Source organism: Prinia subflava, chromosome 9 (genome assembly GCF_021018805.1).
Source record: "Prinia subflava isolate CZ2003 ecotype Zambia chromosome 9, Cam_Psub_1.2, whole genome shotgun sequence".
NCBI lineage: Eukaryota > Metazoa > Chordata > Aves > Passeriformes > Cisticolidae > Prinia > Prinia subflava.
In genome coordinates this window covers 32847205-32862684 of record NC_086255.1, presented here as the reverse complement: position 1 = coordinate 32862684, position 15480 = coordinate 32847205, and the positions used below count along the sequence as shown (strand labels likewise).

At 42.8% G+C, this 15480-nt stretch overlaps 1 protein-coding gene across 5 annotated transcripts in view; it reads left to right on the top strand.

Annotated features, from left to right (window-relative positions):
• MICU1 (mitochondrial calcium uptake 1) overlaps window positions 1-15480 on the top strand; it is an 83646-nt gene that overhangs the window by 28174 nt on the left and 39992 nt on the right. For all 5 annotated transcript variants that reach the window (XM_063406273.1, XM_063406272.1, XM_063406271.1 and 2 more), the window contains one exon: window positions 4299-4342. In XM_063406273.1, coding sequence (XP_063262343.1) covers window positions 4299-4342 — 44 coding nt within the window. The remainder of the gene's footprint in view (window positions 1-4298; window positions 4343-15480) is intronic.

Genomic DNA, 15480 nt, shown 5'->3' with positions numbered 1-15480 from the left:
GGGAAAGCTTGCTCCAGCATTTTCTCCTGCCATAATGTGGCATATCACAAGCACAGTTAGCAGGCTCTTCAGTCTTCATAATTAGCCCTTTTATTCATCTGCTGGCAAAAAGAGTCCATGTTATATATTAAGCAATGGGGGGAAAAGCAGACCATGAGTGATGTTACCCAAATAAAGTGAAAAATCAGACAAGGATAGAAAGACTGGAAGGAATTGAATAGGTTTTTCTACCAGTGAGAAGCTGCTGGTATCCCAGAGGAAATCATGGTGGTTTCTAATTGATCTCAACTGTGTTCTTGGCATAATATAATTGTCCTTCTCCTGGAAGCTCTTTTTTTGAACATTTTTTAGAACTGCAGTCTATAACCTACTGCCTGTGGATTTTACAAGATAACTTGAAGAGCTTTGTAATTGTCTGCATATTTATCAAGTGTGGCAATTAGCTGGCTTTGAGAAAATCCATGGAAAGTATGTTTTTGTTAATCAATAGGAATATAATAAGCATTTGATTTTAGATTTGGCTATTGCTGAACAAGACTAAGAAGTTATTCTGTGTTTTTTCCTTTACATAATTCATTCCTTCTCCATGAAAACATCCTCCCAGCCCAAAATGAGAGAAGTAAATGCAGGGAGTACAGTTCTGCTAGTTGAACACCCTCTTTTCCCCATTGTGGCAGGCAATGAGTGTTAAGTAATTTTTGCTTTATATTGAATCATTTTTATTTTTACAGTGCTGTGAAAGTACCATCACATGAATAAAAGTGATAGTTTATATCCCTAGTATTGGTTAATAAATGGTGTCAGCCTACTCTGAAATAACATTTCTGGTCGTGCTATGTGCTTGGATGCTCTGTGGCAGTGCTGCTGTTTGTTTGGGGCCCTGATAGATGGCATCAGAATTTGTAGGAGTAATAAACAGTGGTAGTTAAACATTCCAGGGAAGCTGATTTGGAAATCATTGCAGGTCACTGAAATGCTGCTGGCAGTGAGTGGCTGGTGCAGAGCCCTTGGCTGCAGGAGCAAAAGGGATGTGGAGGGAAAGGTGAGGTGTTGTGCAGGGTCTCAGGGAAATCTAAGTGTATTCTGGGGCAGGTCATGGTGGAAACTCTGGGTTTGTTCAACAGGAACAATGAGCGAAGCTTTGGGTGATCGCTGCAATCCAGACGAGCCATGGGGTGTGTCCTAGGAAAGCTTGAAGCACCCAGGGATCTTCCTGAAATGACTCCTGGATTTCAGTGCTGCCTCTCTTGAAGAAATCCTTTCTTCTGGGAGAATGCTTTTTCAGTCCCTGCTCCTCAGTGAAAGGTGGAAAAGCTCTTTTTTCCTGGTTTAACATGCCTATTAGCCTGTGTTCCTGCAGCTTGTTAGCAATAGCCCAGCCAGGGGCTGTTTGTCTTGGGAGTGTGGCACTTACAGACAATCCTGTGGTGGCTTTAACGTCACACTCTGCCTTTTGAAAAACAGAGGTGTAATAGCTGCCATTCTTCCCTTCCCTTGTTAGCTGGGCTTGTCCTCATCCCTGCAGTGTTCCCACTGGCTCGCCAGCCTACACAAATGCTGAATCCCTATTGCAGCATCTTGGAGGAAAAGCTTCTCGGGGTTTTTCATGTAATTTAAAGAAAGACCCCAGGCATCAGGCAACAGACCCTCTTTGTTGGTTATCCTTTTGTCAGCTTTAAAGGCTTGTGGAAAAACAGGCAGCTAAGTCCTTAAAAAAGAAAATAAAACTATACTGGGAAAAAGGAAAACATACAGAGTAAAAGCGCATGTATTGAACATAAATGCCTCTTTTCAGCTTTTGAGTTGGCTTCTTCTCTCAGGACCTTTGTGAGGGGAATCTCACAGAGGAATTTAAGTGTGCAGCTTAATTAATGCAGCAGAGCAGAGGGGACATTGTGCATGGCTGGGAGGATGACCATATGAAACACTGGTGGAAACCAGTGCTTGTGTGTGCAGTGCAATTGTGGAATCATCTGGGTTAGAAAAGATTTTAATGTTCAGATCAACCATTGGCCCAGCACTGCCAAGGCCAAGACTAAACTGTGTCCCCAGGTGCCACATCTCCATGGCTTTTAAATCCCTCCAGGGATGGTGACATCACCACTGCCCTGGGCAGCCTGTGCCAGTGCTTGACCACGCTTTTGGTGAAGGAATTTTTCCTAATATCCAATCTAAGCCTCCCCTGGCCCAGCCTGAGGCCGTTTGCCCTTGTCCTGTCCCTGTTCCCTGGGAGCACAGCCCGACCCCCCCCTGGCTGTCCCCTCCTGTCAGGAGTTGTGCAGAGCCACAAGGTCCCCCCTGAGTCTCCTTTTCTCCAGGCTCAGCCCTTTCCCAGCTCCCTCAGCCTCTCCTGGGGCTCCAGCCCCTTCCCCAGCTCCCTTCCCTGCCCTGGACACGCTCCAGCCCCTCCAAGTCCTTCCTGGCCTGGGGCCCAGAACTGGACACAGCCCTCGAGGTCCCTCAGCAGGGCCAGCCCAGGACACAGTCCCTGCCCTGGGCCTGTGCCCACACTACTGCTGGGACAGCCCAGGAGCCATTATTTCCATATTTATTTGTTACATAAATATTTATTATAATTATTTAGAACTAGATGGTATTTATATATATAAAATGACAATTATCAGCTCATCTTTTCTCCCTGCTCTCTACATAATCATCCGTTCATTTTGGCTCTCTATTGAAACCTGTTTGCTTTCCCAGTGTCCAGTTGCATGGGGTGCCATTAAGACATACTTTCACTTGCTATTTTTAACCCCTGTCCTTTTTTTGGCTTTCCATGAGTACACATATAATGTCAGGCTGTCAGGGATCTGTCTTTCAGCAGCATTTCCTGGCATGGGAAAAGGAGGTGTTCCTGAGAAATGACTTTATTATGACACATGGACATAAGCTCAGCTTAAGTTACCATCCAGATGGTGACACATAAAGAGTCTGTAGTAAAGTAATCACATTTATCAGACAAATCCTGCCTCTAAATGCACCAATACTTACTGCATTTATACCCACAGCTTAGAGGAGGACAACATTCAGAAGATTAAAGTCTGTAAATGTGTATGAATGTGCAATTTGCATTGTTATCAGGCCCACGAAATATTGAGAAGGTGCTTTCTGGCTGGAATTTTCACAAGTGTAGAAAGCCCTGCGACAATTGCCTTGACCTCTGAAATTAGTGGCAGAGGAGTTGTAGCTGCTTTGGGTCACAAAGAGCAAGGGGGTCACCCTGGAGCAATGAATAATTCCATTTTCTGCACAATACCATGGAACTTTCCAGTAGACAAGGAAGGGTTTCATTATCTTCTTTCAAAAGCAGGTGACGCAGCAGGCATGGGGAAGGCTTTCTTTTGGTTTTTCCATCTTATTTTCTAATTTAAATTGAAATGAGAATGTGCTAATTACCATAAACAGTGGCAGAAAATGCAAGGGACGTCGCTCTCTGGAAGGTTTTATTTCTCAGAGCACCAAAAATCAGCCTGTGCTCTCCTGAGTTTTACTGGAAATGCTGGGCTTGAGTTCTGCTTAATCTCCTCTCAGGATGCATCTTCCTGACTTTGGATTGCAAAGCTCAGATAATTAATCTTCCTGAATTTTTTTGTCATCTTGCTTATAGATGCAGTCACCAGTATTAGATGCAGCCTGCTGGGCATTGTGGGTTAGATGGGAGCTTTGTGCCTTAACTCAGCTAAGGCTGGGATATTCTTTTCCCCTTTTCAAATAAGCATTTTGTGAAGGTATCAGAGTCTTTATTGATATAAACAATCCCTCTCCCTGCCTTCCTCCCATCCAGCTTGAGTACTTTACTTCTTACAAATGCATCTACAATTTATCTCCTTTAAAATCTATTTATTTATACTCAAATACGAGCAAGCTTTGGATTTGTTTGGGGATATCCCAGTTAACTATGGGAACAATTCTTTGTTTTCCCATTTGTGATCCATTCAAAATGTGTTATTAAAACCACCCAGAGTCACAGGTGAAGTGTTTGCCTGGTAATAGTGCAGGGATCTACATTGGGGAGGGTATTTCAGCCTCTTGAGAGGTGCTGGTTGCTGAGCTCTCATGGGCCCTGCTAGAGAAAGAGGTTTTCTTCTCTGATTCCATGAGTTTGTTGGGTTTTTGTGTTCAAAACACAAACTACAGGATGTACAAAACCAAATAAAATTTTCCTCCTGTCCTTATGTTTTCTACACGTTACTCAGACTGTGCATTTTACTTTCCAGTCCTCTCAAACAGAAAACACAAATATTTAATTTTACGCCATAAAAACTTTCTTTTCTGTAAGTATTTTTTTTCTCTTGCAGACCTGGGCCTGGACCAGTTCATAGTGAAACGCTATGATGGGAAGGTGAGCACATTAGACTATTAAATGTATTTTATTTAATGGCTTTTTTGACCTAGAATTCTCCAGTTATTACCTGTGTGAGGGTGTAAGTTAAATGAAGTGTGTGAAGTGTTCTCTTCTGAGCATTTTGTTTTTCAGTAGCATTGCAGTGCTTTTTCTGTAATGACAGAAAGATTGTTTCAATAAAGGGACCTTATTTTAATGTTTACAGACAAAACATTACCACTTCTATGTTCTGGTGGGCTGGGAAATCATGGGCTGTAATCACATTTCTCTGCTGCTTCTTTCTGACTGTGTGAGAGCTCCACAAGTTCAGCCATTTCAGGGGAAACTCACTGGACTTTTCCCTTCCAGTCTCATCTTGAAATTCCTAAAGGAAGGAGATGCTCTTGTGGTTTTTTTCCCCCCTATCATACAACCTTTCTCTGTTCCCCTTTTGAGCCCCAGGTTCTTCCTGCAGCACTGCACAACTGTTCTGGGTGTTTGTGCTGCCATGAGAGGTACTGGTAAAATCTTCAGCAAATTCTGATCTACTTTTGTCTGCCTGTGAAAGTGGAGCCTCGTAACATCCCACTTGTTATTATGGATATCACAGACCTAATTCTCCACCCTGTAAATCCCACTGGGGTGGTAAAGGCAGCTCTGCCCCAGGCCTGGCAGCTCAGATGGACTCCTTGATGCAGATAACTGCAGGTTAATTAATTTTCCATCATATCACTAGTGGCACATAATGGTCCTCCAGCTTTTAGCAGCATTTTCACCTGCACCATCTGAAAACGAAGCTTTCGAAGGGACACCAGCATCTTACCCCCTCTTGCTGCAGGGTGCACCTGACACACATCGTCAGGCATTTCCAGAAAGCCTCAACACTGCGGAAAAAGGTGGAATTTAAAGCTTGATATAAACACAGTGTGGGCTGAACATGTGCAATTCCCTGGTTTGTGTTTAGCAGGGACAGGTAACAACAGGAGGATCAAATCCTGGGGGTCCCTGTCATGAGCACTGGCCCAGTGTGCTGGTTACCCAGGCAGCAGAGCAGGGCTTTGCTGGAAAACAGACAACAGGGAGGTGGATTTTGGCAGTTAGTTTTGATACATAAAGCTCCAAAGCGTGTCGTGAACACCTGTTTTCTTTCCCCCATGTCAGAAACGTGATGTCTGCTTTTTGTGATTAAAAAAACCCAACCCAACCAAAGGAAGGACGTATATTCTTTGCAAAATACCCAGTGTTTCTCCCTCTGGTTTCATGACAGTCTGTTTTGCATTAGCTCACTTTCATCGTTTTATCTTGTCAAGCTATCACCCTCATCCCTTAGGCTTTACGTAAACAAGATTTGTTTGTAGGGAAGAAGTGCTGAATCCCACACTATTTTTTGCTAATCGCTCCTCTGTTCCCAAGCACTCTGCAGGCAATTCCCAGCACACTGGATAAAAGATCCAAAGGCAAATCCTTTGAACTCAACTTTCTGTTCCTTTGCCCCTCAACAGCGAGGGCTCAGACCTGTAGTAGACTGAAATAGCTTTTTATATAACTTAGAGATGTTGCTGCTGCACTTGGATGTCTCCGTGCTGTTTGATTGCCTGAAAGTGAGGCAGCAGATTTAGGGGACTGCAATGGACTTTGCTTTATTATTATCTTCTCCTGGGACCTGGTTTTTCCACAGCCTAATAACACCCTGGAAGCAGTGTACTCTGAAAATGAAGAAATAGAGGTTGTTGTTTGATTGGCTTGGGACTGGTTACATCTGGCTGTGGCTATTAGGGCAGTGGTAATGTCCAGGTGAGAGGATAATTTGAGAAGAGGATAAAATGAGCTGGCCTTGGCTCTCCCTTGGTAATGAAGGAAGCTGACAGTAGATTGATCTGACAGCAACTTGTTCTCATTTTGTTGCGTGCTTTGGGTTTCAGTTAAAAAAAATAACACTGTTTTTACTCAGCCAAGCACAACTGAGGTGCTGCAGAGCTGACCTGGCACATTTTGAGCTTCACTTGCATAGTGATAAAACCCTTTTGCATCTCTTTTTCCGAGCCTGGTTCCAGCCACACATTCCTCTTGGATTATCAAAGCAGCCTCTACCTGGAGGGGATTTGCCTTTGTGTGCTGAAAGAGCTGCTGAGCTCAGGCAGAAGGGTGAGAGGGTCATCACTGTTCCCCTGAGCATCCTTGTGGATGTGACACAGAGGTAATGGGAATTGTGGTACTCAAAAATAGCCTGGTCACTGGAAAAGTTCTTTTCCTCTTTTAAGGAGAAAGGAGTTTGAAAAATTGGACATAAGCAAGCTGTGCTACACAAAAACACTGACAATCCACAGGCCAGATCCTGGCTGAAGAATGGGAAAGAGGATTGATTTTAGTTTCAAGTAAAGATAGCATGCAAGCAGTAGCTTAGAAGGAGATTCAGATAAAAGGTCTGTGCAATTAGTTGCATTTTAATTACATATTCCACGACAGTGTTTGTAGCATCTGTGTGAATTTCGAGCACGTGTGTTTGAGATCTAGATGCTGCAGCATTAGTGAGATGATGTTTGAGTTGCTCCTTTCACAGAAGCCATTTTATTTAGGCAAAACTGCCATCAAAACAACTAATTGGCCATTGTGGGGTGATCAGGACTGATCTTGCCAAAGGATTTTGGGGAGTGATGTGCCTCTGTATTGTGCTTTTGTTGGGTTTCTGAGCCAGCTTGCTGTGCGAGTGACTGAATGCCACAGTGAGAAGATAATATCTACCTTTTTCCCCTCTTCCTGCCCCTCCTTCTTCCTACTGATAATTTATAGAGTTACTGCACAGGGAGGGAGATGTTACTGCCTTATTAATGGCAACAATGCTTCTGTAATTTGAGCCTAAATGCTTTTTCTTCACTCATGCAAGACCAAACACCCTGGAGACAGTCACTCAGCACAAACCTTTGGTCAGATGTGTGTGCCAGCACGGGCTCATGCTTTTGGGCTGAGCGTGTACAGGGAGGCCTGTGGCTCCATTTTTGTCTAAGAGCGGTGGTTGCTTCCCTAGGGAAGCAAGCTCAGCAAAGCAGGGGGAAAGAGGCATTGATTACTATTCATTCAGAGTAGGAAAAAGGTATTAATCAGTTTGCAGACATTTCATATGGAGCCTGAGCAAAAGGCTGATGTGAGAACAGTCTCAGGGTGCTGTGGTGTGGAGGTGCCCAGACCATGATTGTCTGTCTGCTGTGTTTCCACTGTCTCTTCCCTCTTGCATTTGGCAGTGGGAAAGCAAATGTTAATGGAAAGTTAAATGTAAATGGGAAAGTTAAAATGCATTTTTAACCCATCTGTAGGAGAAATAACTCATGTTTTAGTGATGAATATGCTTTCACTAAGTAGTAGAGATTTCTTAGCACGTCTAACCTGGCATAAGCTTCATTAATGTTATGTAAGTTGTCGTGCAGATTTTGTTGAAATTTTTCTTTTTTCGTGCTCTGTTTATTGATGGGATTTTTTTGGCTTATGCATTAATGATTGACAGGTTTCACCTCTCAAAGAAACAATGCTGTTCATGTTATTGCCCTGAACTGTGAGCTGCATATCCACCTTGTCACCACCCTGGTGAGCCAGCACGGGAGCTCCCAGGTGTCCCCCAGCTGAGCTCCCAGCAGGGCATCCTGGTGGAAAGGTGAAGGTGAGCTGGAGTGCTTTCAAGAGACCTCTGGTCTATTTAGGAAATAAAAGCCCCACTCTAGATGGCTTATTAGTTTAATTAGGATACACTTGACTTGCTCTTTTTCTTCCTGGGGGGAGAATTCTTTGCTACTGCTCGATAAGAGCAAGAGCCTTCGAGCTAGCAGCAACAGCTTCCCCTCCTGCAGTAAGTAATTAGGGAGGCTTTCAGTGCCCTCTAATTAAATTCATGACTTAAGTATTTCCTGCCAGCGTTTATGTTTACTTCTCTAGACGTTTGGGGATGCCATAAAGTAATGCCAAGCAAGGTGAAGGACAAGGAAAATACTTCAAATGGTGCCTCTAAGGGCTAGTAGAACATCTCTGGAATTCACTTCCACTGGATAATGCAGGGTCGTGTCATGGACCAATGCCATGAGTATCTTCAGCTGCCCTGACCTGAAGGTGTGTGTCCATTAAAGAGCACTTGCTGGGAGTGAGCTCAGGAGGCAGATTTCTTTCCAGATGATTTAAAGAGCATCTCAGGAGCAGAGGAGCTTGAAAAAACGTACTTGGGGAGGATCCCCAAGGAGAAGACTGGAGGTAGATGGACCATGTGGTGGATTGAAGGATCTTGCTCACAGGTTTGAAAAAGTGGGAAGGAGCCTTGATTTATTAGCTGGGATTCTTTGCTTTGTGGATGGACTTTGCCTGGAGCATGATGCTCCCGCCAGAGTGTGGTAAGCTGCCATAGACCCAAACTTGCAGCAAGTGAGACAAGCCTGAAGTCCTGCTGTGAGTCAGAAGCTGGGTCAGAGGTCCAAGCTCCCTGGAGGTTTAAGTGCCTCTGAAACTTTAATTGCAAAGGATGCAACTCTTGCCTTATCAAAAGCTAGTATCACAATTCAGTAAAGAGCAGCATAAAGTGTAGCTGCACTTGGAAGACACTTGGTATGTTCCCTAGGTTAAATGCAATGAAAACAGGTGAGGAGTCTTCTAAATCCAACTGTGTGAGGTCTTGCCAGCAGCTGTTGTTGACAGTTTGAAATGAATGTGTCCCCAGCTGGAGCTGGTGAGGCTGGGTTAGGGCTTGCTTGGAGACACCTTGAAATGTTTCACCATTCTGGTCCGTAACCCATGGGGAATGTCACTGTCCAACTTCAGATTCCCTGCTTTTAAATTCTTTCACGCTCTGATCTCAGCACAGGTAGTATTTGCATAATAGCCAGGAGGCACCTTCTTACACGGATAATAACCTTACACTGATCTGGATGAACATTCCTCTGCCATCCCTAAGTGTTGTAAGGAAGTGGTGAGACAAAATCCTTGCCTGTGGCTTTGTGGAAGCAAGCAGAGATGCAGTTTATTGCAGATAACCAGCAAAGCTGAGCTGAGAAGGTTTTTATTTTGTTGGCTTTCTTTGCTGACACCCTGTCCACGTTGGTTGGTTTCTTTGTTTGTTGACTTTCCCCTCCCAGCCAAACTTGACCCTCCTCTCTGTTTCAGTTAGTTCTGATGTTTCCTTGTTTGCTGGGACCTACGTGGACACTGAACTGTGCAAATTCTTTTCTTGGTTTGTTTTTAAATAAAACTGGATTTAATCAAAGAAAATTCTTAATTGCTTCTAACACAGTGCACAAACATCCCCGTGGGCACCTGGGCTGCTTTAGGTACAGAACAAGTGTCTTCCTTCCCTACCTCCTCCACCAAACATTTGTGGTGCATTTTGGCTTCAAAGCTCTAATTCTTGTTACCTTTTTGTGTCCCTAATTCTGCTGCTTGTTTCCGCAGGGTTCCTACTAAAATCCTCTGGTTGCTCTTTGTCCTCTTTTGTTCTGGTTTCCAGGTACCTGGCAGATGTTTCTTCCAGCTGCTAATATCTCTGATACTTGTCTTGATTCTAATTCTGTTTTGTGGGTTTTTTGGTGTAACCAAGCATTCCCTCGTTTTCTTCCCTTTTCTAACCCTCTCCCCTCCCACCAGGATTTCTGGCAGGTACAAAGCAGACAGCATGTGCTTTGATTAGTTTGTGCTTCAGACCTCATAATATGCACTTTTCATGAGAAAGGGACAGTGTACGCTCACCTCTTCTCCCTGCTCCTCTAATGAACACTCCTGAGTGCTCTCCTTGATCCTCAGCCTGAAGGATTTATTTCAGAACACCCAAGTTTGGCTTGTGGCGAGAACAATCCTCAGGGTAACCATTAATACCTGGCTCTATTAACAGGAACTGCTTTGAGCAAAGCTCACATGTGTGTCTCCCTGTCCTCCTGGTTTCACAGTGTCCTCTGAGGCTTCTGTCTTATTTTGCAGCTTGATGAGACTGTGATAGAGCTGGCTCTGTCAGAAAATAGTGTTTTCCCCTTGAGGCTTCGAAGTTAGTTTGATTCCTTGGCCAAATGCTTTCATCTCTTTGAAGGTGTGTAGGTTTAGGAAAGGTTACACTTGCAAACTTGAATTTTTCAAGTTACAGAATTATGTAGAGTGAACTGTATTAAAGAATATGTTAGGTAGAAGATACTTAGTGTTGTAGTTCTTAAAATGTTTTGTAGGAAAAAGAACTAGAAACCCAAGGGGAGTTCATTCAATGTTAGTAAGTAAAGAGGAAAATATCTCTAAGCACTTTGAGTTTGCCCTGTAGCTTTGTGACCTTAATGAAATCCACATGGAAAATTAGGGAAAAATAAACAATTCAGTAATTAGCCCTCAGTGGGTGCATGCAGTCTTTTAATCAAAAAATGGATTCTGGGGTATTTCTGGCTTTAATTTCTTTGATAGTTTTGCTCATTTTAGCTTAATGCTTAATACTCAAGGGCCATAAAACAAAGCTCTCAGAGCTCTGTCCTTGAGTAACAGGGCATTAGTAGGGAGAAGGGCTGTGGATGGAGAGAATGGCAAGGAATGTGTCAGGAGATCTTGAACTCACTTGGCTACAAAAGGAGGTAAAATCTGGATGGGAGAACCAGGTGAAGAAAAAAAAAAAGGACTGAGAGAGGGAAAGAGAATTGGAGAATTGGCAAGATTTTGGTGGGTAAGTACCAAGTGTACAGCCCCAACCTCATCATCTGAGCCAATGTTCAATAATCACTTTTTATAGAGAATTATTATTTTGTTCCTCGTGTTCTTTCACACTGGGATTTCTGCCTGAGAGAAGGAGCAGTGCATTATCAACACAATGAGTTCATCTTGGTAATGCAGGCTGAGATGAGGGAGAGCAGCATCCCAATTTCCATCAGAGACCTAAACAGCCGTTTAAATTCAAAGATGGCAAAACTCAGCTCATTTTAGGAGCTTGATATGGGCCATCAAGGACCCTAATTTCAATCCTCCCCATTAAATTTCAATGCAAAATGCCCCAGTGGTCCTGCAGACTGTGATTTCATTACCCTGCAGAGGCTGAGGGGAGCACAAGTGTAGACTGTCCCTTTTCCAAGGCATTTCCTCTTTGCTTTTCCTGCAGGGGTTCCTCCCTTGCATGAGTGGCTCCGCTGCCTGCCCAGGGTTCGGGAAAGTCTGTGTCGTTGATTTTCTGGGTTGTACAGAATGCTGGCCTTGCATTTCAGGTGCCCTTTGTTTGAAAGGTGGTTTGAGTATTTACAGCCTTGCTGGAAGGGAGGGAATGCAGATTGCTCTTTCCAGTCACAGAAGTCTACCTGCAGTAAGAATTGCTGCCCAGGTTTTTGTTCTCTGGATGTGCTCAAATTTAGAGTGAGAGAATGTGCAGACAACCTCACCCACGTCCAGCTCTGTGTTTTTGTGCCCCTCTGTAGATACACATCTACAAAATAACCCCCCAAAATCAAACGTTTTTAAAGCCTCTTGATTAAAATATCGTTTTGAAGAGCATTACTGCCAATTATGCAGTATTATCTGCCAACAGTAAATTTAAAGCATTTTCTTAGGTCAGCACTCAGCCACCACAATTTGCCATGGAGAACCTGTTTGTATTTGCCTGTGTTGGTGTGCAGACTTCATAGTAAATTATCATTCCTAGTGGCTGCAGATCATGTAAGCTTTCCCATGGCTAAAAGGTTTATGAGTTTCAAAAGGTCCTTGTACTGTTTCCATCACAGCCTCAAACACTTCTTTCTTATTTAATGATATAGAAAAAGTGATATAAAAAAGCCAGGCAGTGCATTTAAAATTACTTATTTTGCATCCACATTATGGAACTGACTTTAAAAATTCCTAAATCCCTCAATTTTCCCCTAAGTCAAATTTTTGTGTGTGTTTCATAGTGCAGAGGGACCTCCCCTCTCTCTTTTTCCTTAGAAGACTTTTGAACATTTGGGCTGAAAGGCTCAATTTTTAAATCTGATCCTGAAAGCCTTTTTATTTCTTTATTCAATTTTCTTAAAGTGAGGTGCCTCAAATCTCTAGATAGTTTAGATTCTTTAAAGTCTAAATCTTTAAAAATGAGCAAAATTTTAAATCCTCCTTTTTTCAGTTCCGTGTTTTGATGCAGAGCTGAGAGCATTCATATTTTTAATTACAAAAGCAAGCCAGTTTGCACTGGAATTTTTTGAGAGTTTTCCCCTGTCTGTTACCAAGTCCCTTAGTATATATTTCCTAGATTTTCTACAGCCCTGCTTGGGAAAAGCTGCAATAATCCATGCCTGTCCTGCTGGCAAATAGGACTTCTTTTCCTACACTTAACCATGAAAGAAATACATGAATAGCTGTCTTATTTTAATATTTGCCATAACTGAAGGTGGTCAGTTGGGACTGAAAGAGAATTGCTTTGTATCCTGGTGACTTCACTCTACACTCATGGGTTTGTATTTGCTCGCACAATATTGGTCACCTGAAAGTGTTTAAATAAAATGGAATAAATAAATGAAAGTGTTCAAAAGGAACAAAGGGAGTAACGATGATGTTAGTCAATAAAAGGTGGTTTATTTTTCATCTAAAAATCCCTTGCTAATTGGCAGGATTGCTTCCTGGTTCTGGAGAAATACCCATTATCTCTCATGGATATTTATTTTATTGTTGTTTTGGAAGGTGTAAGTGGTCACATAGAGCTGATAAATTCCTGAAGCTTTGGTTCATGTAAGTGCAAATGTGGCACTGAAATGTAAGTTACAGGAAGAAACATGCCCAAAATGCCCTTCCCTTCTTCAGATGGAAACCCAAACTGGCAGCTCTGAGCGATTTCCCAATAAAGTGTTCTTCCCCAATTAAATGTAGTTTCTGGAATGCCAGATGAAGTGGAGCTGCTGGAATTTAGTTGGTCAGGCTTTTCCAGACCTGCATTAGGAATGGAAGCACCAGCACTGTGTGTCCATCTCTGCCCCTGCAGAGAACCCATCCCTCCATGTGCAAAAACAGACCTTTGTTTTTCAGATTTACATGATTCAGTATTGCCACGTTACACTCCTCACTCAGCCCTGGGTAAACAATTCTAAAATCCAAAATAAAGGTAATATTTGGCGAGGATCGTAAGGATTCTGTGGGCTTTTTCCACCAATCCTTTGTTACTTGGAAGCTGTACCATGTCCTTAACGTAAGGGAGACTCCAGCAGCAGATGAGTTTTGGGGTGGAATATGTGAAGTTTGTGATGTCTTTAGGTGCTTTGCAGCCAGCCTGTACATAAATAAATTCTGGGGAGTTGCCTGCATGCAGCACACAACGTTTTCCTCTAGCACGTGGGTTTGGGGAAGCTTGGTCACTGCATTGGTCTGTTAAAGCACATCTTGGTGCTGACCGAGCTTGGAGCCTGAGCTGGGAAGGCAAACCAAGCTCTGTACCTTGAATTTGAGTTAGTTTTTTGACCTGTTGTCAGTGTCTGTAAGAGAATCTGCCTGTACACCTGTCACAAGTTTTGTTCCACTGAGACTGGACTGGTGGCTTCTCACTGAACTTACACAGTCGTGCTTGTGCCAAAAGCAGTGAGATATTTGGATTTATTTTTTATTTTACATGTTAATTTGGATGTCTGCTCGTCTTTGTGCTTGTTAAATATGTATCTGCTGCTTGATTTAAAAATACATCATATTTTGAAGTATTCCCCATGGCTTGCTCGTGAATGCTCTGGTTTAAATGGGGTTTTTTTAGGGTGTGCTGAATAAACCAAATACTCTGGTTTTGGGAGTGGATTTAACATGGAAAATACGTTATGCGGAAGACATTCGACTGTTTTAACTGGGCACTTTGAGAATTACCTTGTGCTCAGATACAAAAGGATGTGGCTAATTAATTTGTGGAGATGACTTGTCTCTAAAAGAAGGTGGAGGTTTGGAAAGGGATTTTTCCCTGGGTGTTCTGATAACATGAATTCCCTTTCTGGCTGAATGGGAGTGTGCTGGAAGGAAGGTGGGATGTGGAAAAGGAGGTTTGAAATGTTAGTGAGGACTGACTTTGGGTCAGTCACCTTGAACCTTGAGGGATGACAACAGCCCAGATTGTGCTTTGTGAAGTAGGTAGATGGATATGGTTTATATTATTTCTCCTGGAGGTTATATATAATTCCTTGCAATAATGTTTCATGGTGGGGAACAACTCCTGGGAGAAGGATGCTTTGAGCCTTTCCCACAGTGGGGTGAGTTTCCCACACAGTCATGGAAAGCAGACACATGCAAAGTCAAACACAGCTTCTCCCTGAGACAGAGGAGGATGAATGGGAGAGTTGGGAAACTTTTAAAGCTTGGAACCTGAAAATCTGATTGATCAGGGCAGTTGTTATTTTCTCGTGAAATCAGTGGTAGAAATTCCCTTTTCTACAAGCTACAGGCAGCTGAGCGCTGTAGTTACAGCTTGTGTTCCCTGGGTTAGTGACAAATAGATGCTGGTTTTAATATAAATAAATAACTTTATTTTTTTTTTTACTATGTTTGCTCAAAGTAAGGTGCAAATGGGTAAATGCTTCTCCCTCGCATATGTCTTTATATTTCAGAGATCAACTCACTTAATACCTTTTTTATTGTTAGTCTGTGAATGTGTGTTCCTCTTATGAGGAATATTTTGAGCTGTTTGATGCTGGCTATGAATTTTAAGTGCAGAAAAGAAGCCCATAAAAATTAATAAAGCACCTTCTGGAACTTTTTCACGGGATTCTTCGAGCAAGATGCTAATAGCTAGTTTATGATCAATGCTGCCCAAGAGAGGCAATCAGAGGGAGAGGCAATAAATCACAGGAGCAGGTGAGATGCTGCTGGCAACACCTCCAGCAGCAGTCACAGGCAGCTGCTTTCTCCCCAGATCCTGCTTCTGGTTCAAAGGAAAACCAGATGTTTGTTCTTCTCATCAGCATCAATGTAGTTTTTGCTTTGGATCCATCTCAATGGGAATGGAACCAAAGCATTCTGTGAGGAAATGGTCTTTCAGCCTGGTACCCCATAAGCATAAATGGCTGTTACCTTACATCTAACGAAGGCTGTTAGCATGTTGTCTGCTGGTAGTGACTCACCTCTAGTTAAATTCCTGGTGCTCTCCAGGTGGTAAAGGCAGAGTTACTGGGAACAATTTTATGTGATCAATAGAGCTGAACTATTTTTCCCTGGAAACTGTGGTTTTTTGGTGATCTATA